The sequence below is a fragment of the Poecilia formosa genome, unplaced genomic scaffold (genome assembly GCF_000485575.1).
Source record: "Poecilia formosa unplaced genomic scaffold, Poecilia_formosa-5.1.2 Scaffold97, whole genome shotgun sequence".
In the NCBI taxonomy this organism is placed as follows: domain Eukaryota; kingdom Metazoa; phylum Chordata; class Actinopteri; order Cyprinodontiformes; family Poeciliidae; genus Poecilia; species Poecilia formosa.
Window position 1 is genome coordinate 755,546 of NW_006800036.1, and position 20,711 is coordinate 776,256.

A 20,711-nucleotide genomic window follows, 5' to 3' on the forward strand; every position below is an offset into this window, starting at 1 on the left:
ATGCAAAGTTGAATGGCAGAAGATCAACAGGCTTTGTTTGTGATTTGCCAGACTCTCACAATTTTCAGATTTTTATTTAGAAAAATTATGAAAACCCAGAATCATTTCCTTCCACTTCACGGTTATGCACAACTTTGTTGTTTAGAGAAAATATGTAAGAATTTGACTGACAGTGTGAAACAATTACAAATATAAAGCCTATTAAATTAGGCATTGATATAGAAATGGACCTTGATTTAGATTGTAATTTTATTGTATTATAATGCTATTATGTTTTAATAAATTACATAATTAAGTTTTGGAAGCAAATCACTCATTTTTTACTACCAACCCAAATTTAGAATAATTCAGAAAAGGTGTTAAAAAGTGTGGCAGATCTGCCACACTTTTTGAATATCTTGATTGTATTAAAAATTAATGGACGAAAAATGAATATAAATCCTTAAAAAAAAGAGAAATTATTTTTGTGTGCATGTGAGTTACTTTTTAAACATTTATATTATTGTCATGTTGATTTCAATTGCACAAACATTACATTAAAATATCTTAGGTTTTTCAGTTTTCAAGGCCCTACAGTGTTGCATCATTTCCTTTTAACAACAACATAATTACTGGAAAAATTTATTGGCAGTAGAAAGTAAGAACGCTCTCCTGGTTTCCTCTGACCATCAGGACTGGAGCTCTGAGATCCCGGGACAAGATGTCGAGCCAAGCCAGGTACAGAGAACTGGGACAGCTGCCTCGCCTCCCCACTGGCATGGTGCTGTTAGGAGACACAATGAAGGACACTTAACAGGATTTATTTTCAGTTTCCAACAATTGCATCTTCTGGCTTGAAGGACAGAAGCAACGAAAGTTACAAATGTTGCACTCACATCACAATCAGAGCTGCATCTCTGGAGTAATCTAGCAGCACCTCATTCAGACGAATCTGACGGAGGGACTGAAGGTCACACAGTGTTAATTCTAGTTACAAAGAAGTGAGGGATAGAGAAATGTGAGTGGTAAGAATTTCTCAGACCTTAGCCATGTTCCTCTCCAAATCCTGGTTAGTGATCATCCAAGGTTTTTCCTGCTGCCTTGGAGGGTCAGAATCAGAGTCCTGTTTAGGATTTGAGTCCACCCTAAAGCGACCAATCATGTTCTCGAAATGATGAACACTGGAGAAAATAAGAAGTCCATTATTAGATAATGTTTCAAAAGTCTGGATCAGCGTGTTGTTTTGTGTGTTTTTTTCCCCTTCTGCTGGATAGAAAAAGCAAAGTACACGTCATGCAGTTTTCCTTGTGGTATCATCTTTATCAGCAACAAGTTGCTTTCTGAATGACTTCACCATTATGTCACAGTTTTTGGAGTGATTTTGATTTACTTCTTTTCACAGCTGCTTCAATTTGTTGAGATTTAGAGACAGTTATTTCTGCACGGGTTAGACTTTTAACAAGGTTGAGCTCTGGACTAAGATTGGGCATTGGCAACTCCCTTATTCTTTTCCTTTTCAACCATCCTGTTCTGCATTTGCTGCTGTGTTTAGTATCATTATCCTGTTAATGATCGAGTTTGGATCAAGCATCAGCGATGAACTGAAGGAGTTCATCGCCGACTCAATCACTGTACGGTATCCAAGTATCCAAGCTTGTAAAACAAGCCCAAAAGATCATCACGTCCATCAACATGCTTGAAATTGGTTTGAGATCTATAACATGTTAACTGAGATCTGGGATGGAGTTTCTGGATCTTTCAAAATTTCTCTTGCATAGATTATGTGATAAATCTGATTGTGAGGCAGATTTACTGAAATACCCAATCCTTGAACAAAGCGTGCAGTCTTACTTGACAGGCTGAGGATTTTGGTAGATGTCAGGAATCACTTCAACGTCTTGGAAACCGAGACGGAACTTCTTGATGAGAGACAAAACCCTAGGAACAAACCATACACCGAAGATATTTTTCATATAATCTCAAAAATAAAAGAAAAACAATCCTGTTTTAAAACAAAAAAGATATTCTATATTGCTTCATTTAAACTTCATATAGCAGCCATATAAATCATATCACATATCACAATTATTAAAATTAATGATAAGAAATTAGGCAAGCTATTTAGAATTATTCACTAAACCACAATGACCTTAAACAGGACTGGCTATACCTTTTTTTTTTATAAAGTCAACGGTTTTCAGTGTTCAGTATTTCATTAATTGCTCTGCATACATGCAATGTAGCTTTGAATTAATCAAGGCCAAAAACACAGTGAGCACATTTATTGTAGCAAAAATCTAAAAAAAATAAAAAATAAAAATTTACACAAAACCTCCACCGTAAAAAAGAAGGAAAAAAAACCCTCAGATCCTTCTGCCCATTTTTATCCCCTCCTCCAAAAGAAACTAAAGTAGTAGATCTCTTATATGAAACAGGTAATCTTACTCCTCTTTCTGCTCGTCCTTTTTGTCTGTTTCCGCTCCGACAAAAATTCGGACCTTACACCTGGCCCAGCGCTTCCTGCGAGTCAGCAGGTATGGCAGCAGCAGCGTCAGACCTATCAACAGAAAGATCATCATTAGGAATCATGCTAAAAGCAAGAGATAGAGGTGACGACTGGCGACTGCAGACGTAGCGGTCCCACCTCCGTCATCAGACAGCCAGTAAATATCAATGGTCTTCTTCCCTTGTTTTTTCTGGAACACGGTGGTGTGCTGCGGCTCAAGATCAACAGATACAGAAGCTGCAAACAATAATCATTGTAGGATCTGAATATATGTAAAGCTCCATCAGGAAAATACATATTTTCTTGTGGTGTGATGATGTGCACAGTACATACATGTTGTGCTCGTTCGAATAAGGGAGCCGGGAGAGATGGTGTTAATGCTGTCCTGTCCCTCATCGAAACCCCGATTAACTGTAATAAGAACATTAACATCAATGTGAGACAGGGAAGAACGTATTGATCACTTAAAAACTTTAAATTGTTCTTTAATAATGCTCTCACCATGCGACTGAGGTGGACTGGAGACATCCAAGCCCTCTTTCATCCTCAGCACACACACTCCATATTGCAGGTCGAAGGCATCACTGAAGAGCACGTAAAATTGAATTCAACAAAGCTTTGTTTTCTTCATGTTTGGACAGTAAAATTATAATTTCAAAAATTACATATTCATAAGATTATTTACGCTATGTAGATAAGTTCGCAAATATTACTCACTGCAGGATTTCTATGTAGTTGTGTGCAATAGATGGCTCGGAGCGCCAGTCTTTCTTGAAACCCATCATCAAAACGTTTGGCTTTATTCGACCCAATCCTGCCCCCTGGTGGGGAGTTAGCAACATGAGCAGAGTGGAAAGAAGATGGTCACGTTCTTAAATATATTCAAAGAAAGTATAAAACTCTGTGAAAATGAATCCTCAAACTTTACAAATTCTATGCCAAACCATCGGACACAGATTATGTTGCAAACACTGAACTCTAAAAATTACTGAAACACATTAGAATGAACAAATGTTCTAGACAGACAGCTGATTCCATAATAGAAAACGTAGAACACTTTGTTGAACAGAAAGATATTTCATTCAAAACACTACAACATTGATCCTTGTTTAAGTCATATTTTGGTTGTTAGGGAGTTTATTGAGCCGTTTCTGACCTGAAGTAACATGTTAACCCCACAACGCAGATCCGGAGCCACAACTCCCCTATAAAATGACTTTATCTTCCTTTGGTTCAACCAGGAGACATGGCTGTTACTGCTCGCCTTTTCTACAGCTGATGGGGAAGAATCGGCCTGAAAATCAGGAAGGACAATTAGTAGTTCTTTAAATTGCTACGCTAAACACAAAGAACCTTATGTACTGCTTTAATGCATGAGAATGAGTTTCATGTGGGCATTTTAATCTGTACGCACAGTGACCACATTTCCACACATCATCAGACTGAGGTCCTTTGTGAAACAGTTGACGAGATCCAAGAGAGCTGGACGACTGCTGGGAGGACCAGTGAGCACCAAACACTGGGGTCTGGAGGGAGCAAAGGCATAAAGAGGTTTAATCCAGACCCAGTATCAAAACAGAAAAAGTACTACAACCATAGCAAAGCACCTTCTTATGTACTTATACCGACTTCTGTTCATGATCTGAATACACTAAAACAACTTAAACTATTATTCCACTGTTATTCCACTGCAGCAAATAATTTTAAGAGATACATCTGCAGTCATTTTACATTGTCTTTTGTTTTTCACCACATCCAAATGGAGTGTTTGTTTCCTGAAACCTGAGTCTTAGTCCCACTTGACCAAAGTACACAATTCCAGCTAATGTCTAAAGCAGAGTTTAGGAAACTGTCAAAAACAACCAGTTACCCCATGAGATCACTCTTGGCTGCAGTGTGAGCTACTCATAAAATCTTCACACAGACCTATGCATATCACTAACCTGTAGTTCTTGACGTGGTCCTCCACGACGTTCAGACCCACACAATGGTTCAACGCCATGTTGTAGGAGCTTGCTTGGAGTGACGAGCCCCAGTTCACATCTAAGCCCAGCAAGGAATATGAATGAAAGCTTTGATATGACAATAAGCTAGACTTTTATGGAAATATATTTTTTTTACAGCGAGTCAGATTACCTGGCTTTTTGTACAGTGTGTATCCCAAGAGGAAAAAGACAACTCCAATTGCAATAAGAGCCGCCCACCAGGTCAGCAGGAACATGATCACCACACAAATCACAGCACATAGCAGCGACAGCCACTTACTGTAGAATCTGAAGGATGGACGCCAGCCTGCAGATGTACAAATAAACACAATCCACACTTCCCAGTCAGAGAAACTGGCCTTTGTTTTAGCTACTCTATCAAATGCTCAAGGGCACAGCTTTATGCAATTTAATGTAGACATTAACGTGGACATAAAATGATACACAGCTACATCATGTTATGCACTTGCATGCTTAACATGATTCATAAGTTACAGTGCAGGGAAAAAGTAATTTTCACCTTTAAGATCTTGTCTATTTTTGGTCATTTGTCGTTCATGTCTGATCATTACATGCCAAAATAAAGGAGTAAATGTAAAATGCCGTTTTTGGGATGACGATTTCATTTGTTAAGGTTGAATAGGCGATCTGACCCCATGTAAGTTCTGGTTGTGAATATTTAGTGGCAGCACATGGCATCACACATTTGCAATAACTGCTTTGTATTGCTGTGGAGGATTTTTGCCTCCACTTTGTTTGATTGCTGTAACTTTGCTTATATTGGAGGGTTTTTGAACACGAAAAATCCGGTTAAGATCACTCTTTGATTAGGCTAATTCAACAGCATTTGTTTCTTTTTTTGTCATTGAACTTTATCCTAAACTGATGGGACAATCATTCAGGATTCTGCTGGAGACCAGAATTTGTGCTATCAATTATAGCAGGTTTTCAACTCCTGAATCAGTGAAGCAGCCCCTGAGAATGATCCTGCCTCAATTGTGTCTGTCTAATTATACTATGTTCTGTTTAAGGAACACTGCCAGTGTGTCCCTATATGTACAGGGACCACATTGCAAAACTTCTACTTTTGTCTCGTTAGTCCACAGACTATTTTTCCAAAAGTCTTGGGAACCATCAAAAATATTTATGGGGAAAGTGAGACTGGCCTTTTTTTGAGGTCAGTAATGATTGACCTCAACTGAGGCCCACCCAGCTTTAGATGCTGTTATTGCTCCTTTATGACCTCCTATTTAAAGGACCAAAATGCTATTTTGAAAGTTCCTCTGTTCCATGGTTTTTGTAATCATTTATAGATAATGGGTCTCACTATGGTTCAGTGAAGACTCAGAATCCTAGAAATGTTTTTGCATTTTTTCCAGAGTTTTATATATATATTTTGTTTTTTTAATGTGTACTTGAATTTAATTATAGTAGGTCGTGTATTGCCTTTTAAGATCTTTTAGCCTACTTCATGTTGCCAGAGGTTCTATTTAAATTAATCATTGTTATTAATTTAATCAGGCTTAAGCATGGCTAGTAAAAATGAACACCCACTCAAGAAGGTGTTAGTATATTTCAGCTCATATTTTCACAGAGGTCCTGGTTGGTTTTGAAACTGACTTTTCTATTTACTCAGGCTGCCTTTGTCTAATACATCAAGCATTTCTTAATGAAATGAACAAAAAAAAGTGCGACAGAAAAGCAACTACAGAAGAACTCTGCAAGAGAGCAAATATTTTTGACCTACCTGGTGAATTGGTGATTGAAGCATGGAAGCAGCTGAAATTGATCAAAGCGTAGGAGCAGAGGTAGAAATTGGAGATGATTGGAGCGATGGCATTCAACTCGGCTGGTAAATTATAAGACAGAAAATAATTTTACTTGTCATAAGCTACTCTTTATTGAGTGAAAAACATGAACCTGTTTAATGTTAACTCTTCAACTGACCAATACGGTTAATAATTAAATTTGCATTGTATACATGATGAAAAGATAAACATCAATCATATCAAATATACTGACTATATTGATATAAAAGGAAAAAAAAAATCATATTCAGTTACTAAGAATTTAAACTGCATCTTGATACTAAAATTATTTTTGCTTTCATTGCTCTCATAAACTTTAAGACTTAATTTTGTGGTCATAAAGAATATCTATTCCAAAAACCAAAAAGTTGCTGAATGTTAACCCAACACGCTGTAGGACTTGGTTAGAAAATACATTAAACATCTGTCTCATTGACTCACCAATGATAATAAAACAGGCAGCTATGATGTACGTCAACAGGTAGGCTCTGAGTGGCTCATGGTTTTTGCCATATCCTTTGCCGAAGAAACCAATGAGAGGATAAAGATGGTCCTTGCAGAGACACTGTAAAGCAGAATATGATAAATAGGATAAAAACATCAAACAAAAGATGCAGGGCCATTTTTTTCCACATCTGTATAGTGGTGTTTGAGAAACTGTGTTTGTACCTGAAACACCTTGGGAGCAGACACCAGGCAGGCCAAAGCTGAGGACAGAGTTGCTCCGAATATGCCAGCAGTGATGAGAGGGCCGAAGGCCGACACCATGCTTAGCGACTAATCACAGAAAAGGTCTGATTTATTAAACGCCTGCTTCTTGTCAAAAATGCTTTATATGGGTCACGGAAAATGTATGAAAAAATGTGTTTTGATTGGACATCTATCCTCGTGGCAATAAATAACTTAATCTTAGAATTTGATTAAAAACAGACACAAGATCAGCTACAGTTACAACTGATGTAGATTTTATGCCATCATATTGCCACCTTGCTCTGCATCTCCTTATAGTTTAGAGGCATTAATAGCTATTAACTATTCACATTTTTATTGGAATTAAATAATGTCAACAAAAACTGTCCTTCACAATTTTGGATATAAGGAGAGTGTATAGTGGCATGATTGCATGGGTTACAACTGACCTGATAGTAGTTACTAATGCCGTAGGTGCAGGTCTTATTGTTAATGCACTCGGTGAAATCCCATCCGTACTGACATGATAAACCTACGCAGGCGTCCATGGGTGTTGAAGGGGACAAAGTATCATTCAGAGAGCCAGAGGCATCCCGGACCACACAAGATCCTGCATAAAAGTTAACATACAAAGGAAGAAATTCAGTATTAACCATCGACAAACTTTTATGACAAAAAAATAGACATAGAAAAGGAAACAATTATTAGCTAGGGATTAATAGTTCGGTGCTGGGAAGATTTTTTTTTAAGTTTACTCTAGAGAAAAAGGCAACAAAACATGTTCAAATACTACATTTGAAGAGTACTCTCTGTGCATATATTTCCCATACAGTAGTATGGGAAATACAATAGTATACAGTAGGCTTACCAACGGTTGCAGAGATGATAAGGTAGGAAAAGGTAGTCCAGAAAATCGCCATCAGTGTCCCTCGAGGAATAGCTACTGTTGGATTCTAAGATGGAAAACACATAAGATACAAAGTAAACTACTTCTATCCAACCACATTAATATTTATTCATGCGTATTTTATTTAGTTTTTTTTTATCTGTGGGGGATATATGTTCCCCCCATATATTGATAGAATAGAAGAAAGAGGAAAAAATACACTTGCATACCTTCAGATCTCCAGAGATGTTGGCTCCTGCCAGGATGCCCGTAGCAGATGGGAAGAAAATGGAGAACATGCCAAAGAAACTGCCCTCCGGACCCCGCCAGTCGGGTACGAAATTGGCAGCAAAAATATCAGCTGTTGAAGTTGAAATGGTAAAAGTTACGGTAGAATCAGGGAGAAGGGAGTGTTATTTGTCTTGGTGTAGAACTTGCAACCTAGATTGGCCATTTCATCCCAAGGATTCATATCTTATAGACATGTTTTATGTCAAAAGTATAAACTTGCCAGAAAAATCACCCATTAAAATATAAACTACAATAAAAAAAAAACAAACAAAAAAGACAATTTAACTACTAAAATGATCAAGGAAATGCAGTGGGAAGATTAAAAATGTAAATATGTTCAGCTAGGGCCAAGTGCCAATAATAGTTACCTTTGTAGCTAAAGAATCCTTTGGCTTGTTTCTCCACAGAAGCAGGCATAATGGTTCCAACGATGTAACTGGCAAATGACACCATTATGACAAGGAAGAACAAAATCTGGGCCTGTGGAAAACACATTGCAAAGTACTGTAAGTGGGCAGTGCAGACAAACATTTAAGAAGGTTTATTAAATAAAACTGGGTTTTTAGCAAAATCTGAACAATATCATCTCAGACTCCATTGTAAAGGTTTTTGTTTCCATTTCTGTCCCACTCTGTGAAAGTCTCATTTTATGCAACTGTTTGAATACATTTATAGTTGAACTAAACTAGTTTAACCTTTGATGTTACAAGGCAGAAAGCCTTGGCAGTGCCTGACATTCTGTTCAAACACAGCTGAATTTATTCCTATAAACCTTTTATGTGCCACAGATTATACAACAGTCAATTCTGGAACTTGTATAGAAACAGTCAGGTAACCTAGATATCTGAAGTCTGGAATGTGGTGTCACAATTTTATGCTCACAGTAAAAAAACTACTAGCAAGATTTTAGGAGAACACCTTAAAAATGTGAATGGAAATTTTAAAGTTCCACCCAGTCTTTTTAAAGATACAATAAAATTTAACTATATGCTTTATACTGGTCTCAGCCGGAGTTCAGAAATCTTTACAGAACCATTACTTTTGTTGGTTGAGCTAAAATTAGCTCAGGGCAACAACAGATTAAACAAATTAGCTTTTTTTTTTGTTTGTTTCTTGGGAATGTGTTTTGATTTTGAAATTAAAGACTAGCAATTTAGTTTTAAAATAAAGAAAATCATCACTGATGTGATTGAAAAAAGCATTCTACGACAAAATGTAATGTGGAACCAAAAGAAAACATTACCACATTAAAAAGAACATCCCTAACACTATTTAACACCATCTATTATTCTTATTTACTTTTCAGAAATGCTATGCATATCTTTGAAGTAAACTCCCAGGATTGTTAAATTCTTTGACCACCGATCTAACCTTTGACTCCCACGCCATGCCAGCCATTGAAATACCAAGCAGACATGTTACAGTGATGATCCCAATGATGCGGATGTCATTCGTTCGGTCCACCATGACAGCTCCATGTTCCTAAGAAAGAGATGCATATAAGGAGTTTCTGTTTGGATTATTGTGAACCTGATTTGTGCATGTGTGTGGAGAATGCTTCTCACCCTCATGAGGTCCGTGACCGTCTCAGCAAAGCCCACAGTGTGCATTGCCACAGCCACAGCATTGGCAAAAGCAAAGATCAAGCCAATAGAGCCGCCCAGCTCTGGACCGAGGCTGCGGCTTATCAGGAAGTAGGTACCGCCTTGGGGTATGACGAGGTGAAAAATATGATCTGGTTAGAAGTTTGTGACTTTTTCCTCATTGAAAATAGACCATCTTCTAATAACAAACCTCCTTTGACTTTTCCGTTGGTGGCTATGGCTGAAGTGGAGAGACCAGTGATCCCAGTTATAGTAGATGACAGCAAAATGATGACCCAGGTCATACCTGTCAGAGGTGGGAAACGGTCTGAGTAAAGGTTCAGTTCATCCATTGAAAATGTAATGTAATTTAGCACACACACAGACCAATGAAGGTTATGTCAGTCAATTAATTTGCAAGGAGCTGGCAGTTCTGGAGCGGAAGACTTTGGTTCAGACAATTGCAGTCAATGAGGCATTTGAAGGTCTTCATATACAGAATATGCCTTGTAAGATACGTTAGCATAATCAGCACTTGATGTAATTTGATTTTGTTTGAGAGTTTGCATTATGGTTGGTTGTGTTGTACAGTTTGTCAACATGTCAGCTATTCTCTATACAACAAGCAGTTCTTAATACAGCCATCCAGTTGCATATGAACTTGAAGTGCATCATTTATCAAACCCTGACAAGTGCTGTCAATGCCATCTGGCATGTCTATGAGACATTCTTTATGTTTGGAGAACTTCACTTACATTGATTAATTGTTCTTTTCTACCTCTTCTGTCATAATTTACAAACGCTTTTCACCAGATCCTTGCAGACTGAATCATTTTCATAGCCACATTTTTTTCTACATGTTAACTAAATAATGCTTGAAATGGCTTAAAGTCTTAAAATCGAGAACAAACACTTGAAAGTGCGTCACACCAGGAATGCTCAACATACCGATACCAGCCTGAGCCGTGATCCAAGGCAGTCGCAGGTACAAGATCACCCCCCATATGTTTAACATGCAGCGAATCTGTGTAGAAACAAGCAGGATTTTTACAACTATGAGGCAGGAGTGAATGAAAAAAAGTTTCATTTTACTACTGGCAAGAGAGACAAAATTTATGACTGAGGGTGCCAGACGTTTACATAAAATTGTGTTTCATTTTAGAATTAGGTCATTGCAATACACCAATTAACTAATAAAAAAAAATATGAGGAACAAAAATAGCTCAGCGACACATTTAAATAAATGAGTAACTATGTTTTAAGGGACACAAAGTACTTGCATCATAAGTGAAGGGATCTGAACTCTTGAAGGAGTTCAATGGAGTGTGGAAAAGGTGATAAGTTAAGTTTAGCATGTTGTTTGGAAAATCAATGTATTCGGGTTTAGAATCAAAGCCGATCAGTGTGCTTCATTGACACATTGTCTTTAGCAGGCCAGTAATATCTTTAAGCTTATACAGACTTGTACATTCATTGTTTATTAATGATGCAACATTTTCCCCTAAACTGCACTGTGTTTGAATAATCACCAGCCTGCAAACATCTTATAAATAAAAAAAAAAAAAAAAAAAAACAGGACTGATTAAGACAACTTGCATTTGTATTACCAGACAATATTCATTGGTTTATTTTATCCTACTTACATAATTAAAGTTTTGATTACATTTACAGATCAGTGCATATGCATGTTGATTGTTTTATATGAAGCAATGTATTTGAATGGCAGGTCAGCATCAAGGATTTAGATGTGACTCAAACAAAAACACCTGATTCAGCTTCTCAGGTCTACAAGAGCCTCCTACTGACCTGACTATGTAAATCAGTAAAACAAGTCCTCAAGGACAAGATCTGTCCTTTTTGGTCTGACTCAGTACAAAACTATTTGTTTTACTGACAAAGAGTTAAAGTTTAATTCTTCATTTCTGCATAAAACTTCCGTCAGAAGAGCAAAGAAACAGACAAGGTGTTTAAAAAAAAAAAATCTTTAAAGCAGCCTTTTGAAATTGCTTCAGGGTTTAGGCAGGTTATCTGCTTTAAGATGTACAGACTGGACAAACCTGCACAATAAAGTTACTGAGTGCTACATTTTTACAAGTAGGCACATTGTAAATCTCACCTGAACAATATTTTATAGGGTTTGTTTAAAAAACACACTTGTTGGTACTCAGTGGAGATTCCTTCTGATGCAACAGTATTTTCCCCATAGATGTTTTCGTCCGGAAAACCATAAAGCTTTTCCACAGTTCCGGCTGTTTGAGAGGTTATAAACAATTTTTTTTTTTTTTTTTTTAAAGCTTTTCCACAGTTCCGGCTCTTTGAGAGGTTATAAACAGTTTTTTTTTACCTGCAACTAATACAACATAAAGAGGAAAAAAAAAAAGCTCAAGGCAAATTTACCTCAAGACAAAAGTGACATTGAGAGCAAAAACAACAGAGAGACAGTGAAGATGTGCGCGAGGCTGTTCAATTCGAACACCGAAGAAAATTACTTCAGTGGTTTTAGTGCAGAGGAAGAAGATCGAGATGATGACTTTTCTGGTTCCCCATCAACTTCTGGACCCAATTTAAACCACTTATCACCTTCAAGGCCATCCTGTCCCAGCTCCTCTGCATTCACTCACCCTTACGTCCTCTGCCTTCATTCACCTCTCTGTTCACTCTGTCTCAGTACCATGAGGCCATCATCTTCTCTTACTCTGCTCTGGAATCAGCCGTCACCTGATCCGTAAAACTGACTCCCTTCCTCAGTCTGAAAACCTCAAAACATCTTTTCAAATCTGTATAATCTCCGTTATGTTTGATTTATGCAAGTTGCTGATAGTTTGTTGGTGTATTGTGTTTTATTTTTTGTACAGTGTCCTTGAGTATTTTGAAAGGTGCTTTAATGCATTTTTATTATCCGGCTCAATATTTTTAAGCAGCTGTGATACAGTCATGCTGGAAAAAAAAGCATGTACAGTATATGTATATATATATATATTTGTGCATGCGTGCATCACTATCTTGATACAATGAATACCTGCAGTGAGGTATTTACAAGTGCAATTTTGTTTATTTTCAAAGTTAGTGAGTGCATCCATACCCAACACACTAATCCTTGCAGGGCTGCCGGGGGGGCTGGTAGACCCTGATCATATCGCCAGGGCAACACAGCCAGGACAAACAACCAATGCACACAGTTTTAACTAACAGTCATGTTTTTGGACTGAGGGATGAAGCCAGAATACCCAGAGAGAACCTACAGGGAGAATATCCAAACTTCCTTTTGCAAAGCAACAGTGATAAAAACTAAGCTACTGTGCAGCCATGGTTGCAGTCAATAGTTCAGAAATTACAGTACTTTTAAACATTCAAAATATGTTTTTGAATTACTTTAAAGTTAAATGAAAGACGTTTCATTATGGATTACAAATCAGAGAGAAAATACCCAAGACAAGTAAGAGTAATAAAAAAAACAAAATTGTTTCCCCCTTACTGGTTTGAAACCCAGTTTACCTTTTTCAAGCTGATTATTCCAATTAGAACATTGCTGACACATCTCAATGAATTTAATCCATCATAACTCCTAGCCTAGCCTTACATCAGGCAAGTCTTCATTTCTACCTACCATGACTCCCTGCACCCAACCAAAGCGGGTGGGTTCAGGTGGGGGCTCCTTTTCCTCGTCCTCATCTTCAGACGTGTCTCCTTCTCTCTCCTCATACATGGGAGGTCTGGAGTCATCCTAAACAAATGAATTATTAAGTCTGATGACTTAAAGACGCAAGAAAGCATAGTTTAAAAAGAAAATTTAGTGGGACTGGTAGTATAAATGCTTGTAGCATAAAAGCAGTACAATTTGAGAAAAAGTAGTAACTTCATTAAGCATAACTAGAACTAAAATAATATTGAATATCACTGCATTGAGTCAACAACCTTACATAAATAATATCCAAGTCATATATAGATGAAAATTTAAGATATATTTTGTACTTTATTTGCTCGTTGAAAAAGTATTGAATATACGAACTGGTAAAGAGTACATTCCTTACCTCGGAATTACCATGCAGTTGATGCAGAGATGGCCTGAAGCGTCTTTTCCGACCCCACGCCTGGCTGTTGGCGTAGAAATCATACTGTGGTGGTGCATCTAGAGTCTCGTAAGCACTCAGAGCAATAGATGGACGGGATGTCATGCTATTGCCATCACCGTAACACTGATAATAATCCGACTCATCAAACCCCTCAGACGATGTTTTGCCATTAAGTACCGACAGTGGAAGGCTAGGTCTGTATGCAGACAAGTTAACATCGTCATTAGCAGTTGGACGCTCCATTAAAACAAATGTCACAGAAATCTCAGAAAATTTCTAAACGATATTGGCGAGTCAGACGTATTTCCCTCATGCACAGCTGGCAGCTAGTCAATGAAGTTGATTATGGAGTTGCAGTTAAAAAGGAGGAAGGCTTTATTACGAGGGCTGGGTTTAAAAGTGACCTCAACGTAGCAGGAAGAGCCTCAGGCCAAATAAGATGTTCACTTGTTCAGTGAAAAGTCAAACAAGACTCATTACAGGAAATATTAAACCTGACATGAACGGTTTCACATTGAAGAGGTCAGCCAAGAAATTCTTTAGGACTTAAAGCCAGATATTTGATTTAAAAACAATTCACAGAAAACTTTTCTACAGATTTTTCTTCCCTTCCACCCCAAACATTAAACGCATAAAATAAAAATAAATTACTTTCAAATCCCATTTGAAGTTCTTTCCTGGTTTTATCATCACATCTATTAATGATTAATCTCCTGTGTGATGTTTTTGGCGAGATTAGTTGTAAATGGCATAATTACACTTGTATGAATGACCTGCACAATGCCCTTGACTGAAGCCAAACAAACTTGTTAGAGCGTGTAAAGGTCAAGCAAATATTCATCTTTTATGCTCATTTTGGAAAATAAGGACACTCGTTAATGCAAGAAAAAAGTACAGTGGTTTGCTATCTGGGAAGTTGTCAGTTCGATTCCATCGTCCCAGACCACAAGTCCAAATGTCCTTGAGCAGCACACTGGGTCCAGATGTGCCACCAGTCATTGGATTGTGAAAAAGTACCTAGATAATGTGACTGGCAGTAAAAACAACATTTAAGTTGGAAAAAAAAGGTCACATTAGAAAATTGTTTTTTTTTATAACGAATCAGTTTTAAAACCTGACTTGCTGTAAGTTTTTTTTATACATTCTGCTTTTTTACTGGAATTTAGTTTCTGTACAAATGGTACTGCATCATCATTGGTTGACAAAACAAGCAAACAAGCTCATATTGTGAAATGCCCGTCACTGGAAATTTGTAGCAAATTGAAACTTAGTTTTGGGGAATTTCTTCCTTGTGCAGAACACATTCACCTTGAAAGCCTTCAAAACAAGATTGACTTTTTTTTTTTCCATTTTACCGTTATGAATGTAATAGTGTCACCTCATCTAATAAAATCAGATTACTTTGTTTTCTTGCAATTGAAACAGCTCAGTTTTTTTCCCCTGATAAGCCATCAACTGGGTGGGCAGTCGGACGGTGCAGTTCCACTACTGTTCTCATTAGCATGAAAGAGAAATTCCAGTGAAAGGTGTAGACTGGGTACCCCGAACTCATCAAATCAATCAATCATCAAATATTGCTCAATCATTAAACCTGGTTGCAAGAAATGTTTGAATTTAAAAACCCGAGACACCTTTCCTTGAACTATTAAACATAAGGAGTTGCCTTTATTGTGGCTTTAAAACAGTCCAAACCAATAATTGCTCCATTGTCTCATTTACAGCCCTGGACATCTCAATCACACTGCAGTTCCATCACTGCACAGTCACATGCAAAGGCAGCCATTCACTCAGTCTTTTGAACAACATATCTCTACACAGGTCTTGCATAATGTGTAATGAGAAACCAAGGTCACTTTCTCTTCTGCTAATATGTTACCCAATTAGGAATGCCTAATTTAAAATGTAAACATGCAATATTGCTTTGGTAATGGTTCTTATAAGAGTGGAAAGTACATCTTCAGAGTAAAACGCATGTACTGGAGCTGAAATTGGGGAAGCTCCACATTTCTCTCCCTGCAAAGCAATAAGACACCAAAAATATAAAATAGTTTTAAGTTACTACTGAATGACTAAAAGAGCATTTCCAGCCCATTTAGCCAGAAAAGGTTCCAGTTTAATTTAGTGGAAACCCTATAAAGATTAGATGGTTAATAAGTAGACATACTGGCACAACTCGATGGCCACATGTTAGCACTTTAAACAAGAGATAAGTTAAGCAATAGCATGTGGTCCCCCATTTTACCAAGTTATATTTTCATTTAGGTGGTTAACTGAGATGGAACCCTGAGTTTTGCAGTGATAAAATAGATGCCTATATAATTGAGTCAAAAACAAAACCCTCACACACAGAGAGTAGGTTTTGCCATTTTATTTGACAAAGGGCAACCTTAGATCCTGTTCCTTGCACTTCAGGTTAACCTGCATTGCCTGGAAGAGAGGCATCATTAGACATGAGATTCAATTTACATTGAGGTTCAGAAATGTAAACAGCATTCCCTGCATCATTCTTTGGAGAGTCTTTGGTTTATTTTTAAGCCAGCAAAAGTCTTGGGTTTCTCGCATGCATTTTACTAAACCAGAGCCATGAAGTGCAACTGCTTTAGGTTGACAGGGCCATTAAACAATACTTCCTGTTGAACCAGGGTCACAGCAGAATGTGATGGTGGGAACCAATTAGTGATGATACCTGGAACAGTTCATTTTGAAGCAGACATTTTATTAAATATTTTAATGCGCAGAAGGAAAACGAATGAACAGATTGCACAATTTAAGCCAAAGTTCAACATGTTCATGACCTGACCCGAGTGTATCGTCATAGCTCATAGATCATCAAAACTGTTTGTGTCCAACAGGGTATTGCTGGAGCTTAAAGCCATTTTGAGCAGGCTGGTAGCTTGACTGAGTAAAAATGCGGTCAAAACTACTGTAAGGAATAGAAATAGAAGTTGCCTCTGCCTTTGGCGAGTAACTAACCCTTTGTGGAAAATTTGCGTTCTGTTCATTAACACATTCACCTACACCGTCGATGCAAGGTACTTGACTGCAAGGCTGAGATTCTGCATTTGGGTAAGGGTAGCGAAGGTCTGAAAAAGACCCATCTTGGCCAAGCCTAGAGAATGAAGATTCACATGGGGGTTGCACATTAAAGGATGTTTCCGCAGAGTTCCCAGTCTGGTATGTTTGCCCAGAGACAAAACCTCCATTAGTGTCAAAGGGTTTCACATAGTAATCTTTTCCCTCTTGGAAATGTCCAGGGTCGTCTTGCTCAGGAAGTTTATTTTGAACTTTATATCCACTTGGCCTACTGTGTAGACCAATTACATCTTCAAAAGTATCATAAGAAGGTTCTTTTCCACTGTTGTACTCATGAAGATAGAGGGAAGAAATTGGTTTCTGCCACGTTTGTGGCCTTTTTGCAGGAACAACTTCCAACATGGGAGAATTAAAGGATGAACTGCCATAAGCGAGCAGGCCGTGAAGTGGACCTGAATCAATCTCAGCATTCGTTTGGAGATGACTGTATGGTTTTAAGGGATCATCATGGGTAGAAGCAAATCGGCTGGCTGAAGGTCTAGGCTGACTTTCCACATAGCTGTTGATGCTGGGCTTCAGGGAACTGTAGAAACTTTGAAGCCTTCCAGATTGCAGTGGTTTTGGCCGGACGGTTTGATATTTGCCCTTTAAAGGTCGTGTAGCATCAATGAGATATTTTGAAATCGCCAGGACTGGAAAACGTGGCTTTCCAGTCTCTGAATCTCTTGGAAGCCAGGATGAGAAGCTTGGCTTGTTGTCTGTAGGTTTGACAGTAACGGGCTCATAAGGAGGTGGCTGCTTCCGTTTTGGTTCTAGTTCAAGATTTAGGGTTGGCCATTTCCTTTCAGGAAGCCCCGTCTTTCTGTGGTACCCAGCATCATCAAAGCCCAAAACTGACTTTTTTAATTCACTCTCAGGTGATTGTAGTTTTTTTGCCTCCATGTAACGAGTCCAAAGAGACTTAACATTTTGAGGTCTGATAGTCAAGTACCCACCACCTTTAGTGAGGTTTGACAAAGTTTTAACTGGGAAAGAAAACTCTAGTTGTAGGGAGGGACCTGCAGAATCTTGTTCCTTTTCACCTTTTTGATCACTTGTGAAATCTTTGACGTTAGCAGGAACAGAAGTAATATAACCGTTTTGGGGCAGACCAACACTTTGAGAACCAACACCGACATATTTGTTATCTTGAGATCCTCTGTTATATTGCAGAGGAGACAAATTTAGCTTTTGTTTGGAATAAGGCTGAGCTACGTCTTCTCTTGTGTGGCTTGTTTGGGCTTTGATGAGACCCAAACGTTCAAGATACTTAGCAAAAGACAAAGATGGCGGTTTGGTTGAATCTGGTTTTTGGGGTGCCAAACTCTGCCTGGCTGTGGGATTATAGTTTCGTTGTGGGGATATTAATTGCCATCTTGAAGAGGTCAGTTTGCCATCAGTAGGTGGGGTGTAAGTTGACCCACCTGGCTGCTGCAGAGTTTGCTTGGGTCCAGTAGCAGGATAGTTAGACCATGTTGAGCCCAGTTGCTTTCTGATTTGTTCACCTGCTGTCTGGCTGATGGCGAGAGGTTTCACTTCAGTATGAATGGAACTCAACCGTTTCCCTAGATCTCCATAACTGTTCTGAAAGATATTTCCTGGGCTTTTGTTTTCAACAAACTTGCCAATGGCTTTTATTGGATTTGAAGATGAAGCTGGAAGGGGAATGGTAAGGTTGACCTGGAAGGTTGAAGTGGGAACACCATGGATGTTCTTTTCAACATTTCGATCCTTTTTGGAATCTCTCTCAGGGCTTTGAAAATCGGAAATGCTGAGGCCATTTGGTTGAACATTTGGTTTACTTTGGAGTTTGGGGCGAGTTTTGGTGGGAGAGTCAGTTTCTTTCATTTGATCGAGTTTATAAAAAGGAAAATCCAAGCTGACCCTGAAGCCTCGAGGTTGAACCAAAGGGTAGTTTCTTTGTGGTCCAGGTTGGACTGGAAGGCTCTGTGGCCAAAGAGGACGTGGAGTTTCCCTAAAAGTCTGGCCAAGGGTCAAATCCTTCACACCACTCCTTTGAGGGTTTTGTCTTGTGTTGATCAGATTATTCTTCGGCTCCCTCAGAGAGCGCACATAATGCAGAGGGTGGCGGTAACCAAGTACTTCCTGTTTCTGTCCTCCATTTTGCCATGCTGTGTACCCAGTATTGGCTGCAAGAACAGATCATGTCAATATTTTGTGTACATTTACTTTGTTATTTAGCAAGGCAATATCAAATTGTGGCACACAATATTCAATATTCTAGGAAGTCCTAGCAAATTCTTTTTTATATACATTCAGAGACTGATTGGAGTATTGATTACAATCTTGGCAGGAGCAAAAAAGAAAACCCCAAAAAACAATATTTTATATTGCAGACAAAAGTTATGGTGCAGTGTAAATATTCAGTTATTGTCACATTTTTTGAATATCAAGTCACAGAGCACTGGTCAAACTAAAGTAATCACAGTGATTTCAAAAACGTTTCAGATGAGTTGCCATGTTTCTAGCAACTAACACCACAAATACCCATGGAGTGGAGCTTGCAGATCAATTTAACCCAAATCTGAGTGTGGATGCTTCCAAAGCCAAACCTTAGAGGCACCAAACTGGTCTAGTTTGCAAATAAAATTCATGCAAAGTAGTTTCATCACACAGAAAGGATGACTACATCAATATTAAGCATAAAGCCAAAATTTTTAGTCAGATTTTACAGTCATTAATTTAGAACAGTATTGGAATTTCACTTTTGCATGACATGGTTTGCATGTTTAATAAATACTCAAAGGTGACATACAAGTCAGTTGATAGCCTACTATTTCAATAGGGACAAATTGCTAAACACCTTTTCCATGTGCTTCAGGCATTGGCTAACAGTTTTAATGGGATTTAGTAGTTCAGACTGTGGGTTAAGAGGCCTGAAACAAGTCATTACTCATTTTACCAGTGTCACATGTTTCAAAAGGCAAGTCAAACTTACCTCCTGGCAAAGTAGAGGCATAAATCACTTCCTTTATTAGGAAAAGCATCAATATTCTGTAAGAATTGAAAGGACATTTTTCCAAATATATCACATTTCAGCCTAAAGTATTGAGCAATTACTGGACTCAGTAAAACCAGTCTGTTCTTAAACAGATTTGTTACCTCGAAATCATGAAGCCAGCAGTCATGACTGCTGCAGCGGCACTTAGCAAGCCTCCTCTAAAACTTTCCAGCTACAAGTGCACAGCTGCCCTGTCAGTTTTGCTCCAACTGGAAGATAAGCTCAGGTTTAACCACCATTCATGCCAACAAGGACTTGTGGAAGTTTTGAAGGATACCAGATTCCCATTCTAATAAGATGAGAATCAGAAAGGACAACAACAAAAATAAAAGCCTCACACAGGTGTAGCCAGTTAGTGTGATTGCTCTGGCTTACGGTGGGTTTACTGCTTTCAGAGAAGTAACAAGGACAAATTCGTCATTTTAAAGTCCTACATTCTTGGGTCTCAAGTTTATTTTTCTCCCACAAAAGATAATTTGTTCATGCTGAGCCTTTAAAAACTCAAATGTGTGGAAAAAGATGGAGCTTTACTGAGCACAGTGTGAAACTATTTTTTTATGTATTCTCACAAGCATTTTTTTCCAACCACAACAAGAGTCCATCCCAGTCTGTAAACATTCATCTTAAATAAGTTGTTTCTTTTTCTATTACTGACTGCATTTTAGGAATTTGTGGATAGAAAATATGTTTGGTCATAAACCAATATTTAAAAACTTATTTGATTGATAGGATATTTTATAGCTTGTTTCCTCCCTCTTTACTGAGAAGAGGGTCATAAAACACCACTTAGGAGCGCTTAGGAGTGGTGTTTTATGA

General features: G+C 38.1%; 2 protein-coding genes across 3 annotated transcripts in view; both read right to left on the reverse strand.

Moving 5' to 3' along the window:
- Nucleotides 1-164: 164 nt before the first annotated feature.
- On the reverse strand, nucleotides 165-14,225 carry LOC103142466 (solute carrier family 12 member 3). Its single transcript, XM_007558545.2, has 26 exons — nucleotides 13,760-14,225; nucleotides 13,336-13,452; nucleotides 10,677-10,752; nucleotides 9,940-10,035; nucleotides 9,711-9,850; nucleotides 9,517-9,627; nucleotides 8,514-8,625; nucleotides 8,085-8,215; nucleotides 7,837-7,921; nucleotides 7,418-7,578; nucleotides 6,948-7,055; nucleotides 6,720-6,843; nucleotides 6,218-6,319; nucleotides 4,622-4,777; nucleotides 4,429-4,528; nucleotides 3,900-4,011; nucleotides 3,642-3,779; nucleotides 3,203-3,306; nucleotides 2,987-3,069; nucleotides 2,819-2,896; nucleotides 2,624-2,722; nucleotides 2,425-2,536; nucleotides 1,831-1,917; nucleotides 1,022-1,160; nucleotides 876-943; nucleotides 165-763 (listed from the first exon to the last, which is right to left on the reverse strand). Exons 1-26 carry the CDS (start codon nucleotides 14,042-14,044, stop codon nucleotides 622-624), a joined length of 3,066 nt encoding a protein of 1,021 aa, XP_007558607.1. The 5' UTR covers nucleotides 14,045-14,225; the 3' UTR covers nucleotides 165-621.
- Nucleotides 14,226-16,154: 1,929 nt separating this feature from the next.
- Nucleotides 16,155-20,711, reverse strand: part of LOC103142463 (uncharacterized) — a 26,853-nt gene continuing 22,296 nt past the window's right edge. The window contains exons 1-3 of one of the 2 annotated variants that reach the window (XM_007558541.2): nucleotides 19,997-20,224; nucleotides 19,833-19,888; nucleotides 16,155-19,023 (exon numbers count right to left, since the gene is read on the reverse strand). In XM_007558541.2, coding sequence (XP_007558603.1) covers nucleotides 16,631-19,023; nucleotides 19,833-19,888; nucleotides 19,997-20,022 — 2,475 coding nt within the window. In that variant the 5' untranslated portion in view covers nucleotides 20,023-20,224 and the 3' untranslated portion in view covers nucleotides 16,155-16,630. Of the gene's footprint in view, nucleotides 19,024-19,832; nucleotides 19,889-19,996; nucleotides 20,225-20,711 lie in introns of those variants that run through there. The other variant, XM_007558542.2, reaches the window with a different exon arrangement.

Coding starts and splice junctions, on each gene's coding strand:
- LOC103142466 (XM_007558545.2), bottom strand. CDS start 14,044: ATGGAGCGTCCAACTGCTAATGACGATGTTAACTTGTCTGCATACAGA. Junction 7,056..7,417: donor GCATTAGTAACTACTATCAG/GTCAGTTGTAAC, acceptor TTCTGTGATTAG/TCGCTAAGCATGGTGTCGGC. Junction 944..1,021: donor TGGAGAGGAACATGGCTAAG/GTCTGAGAAATT, acceptor TGTGACCTTCAG/TCCCTCCGTCAGATTCGTCT.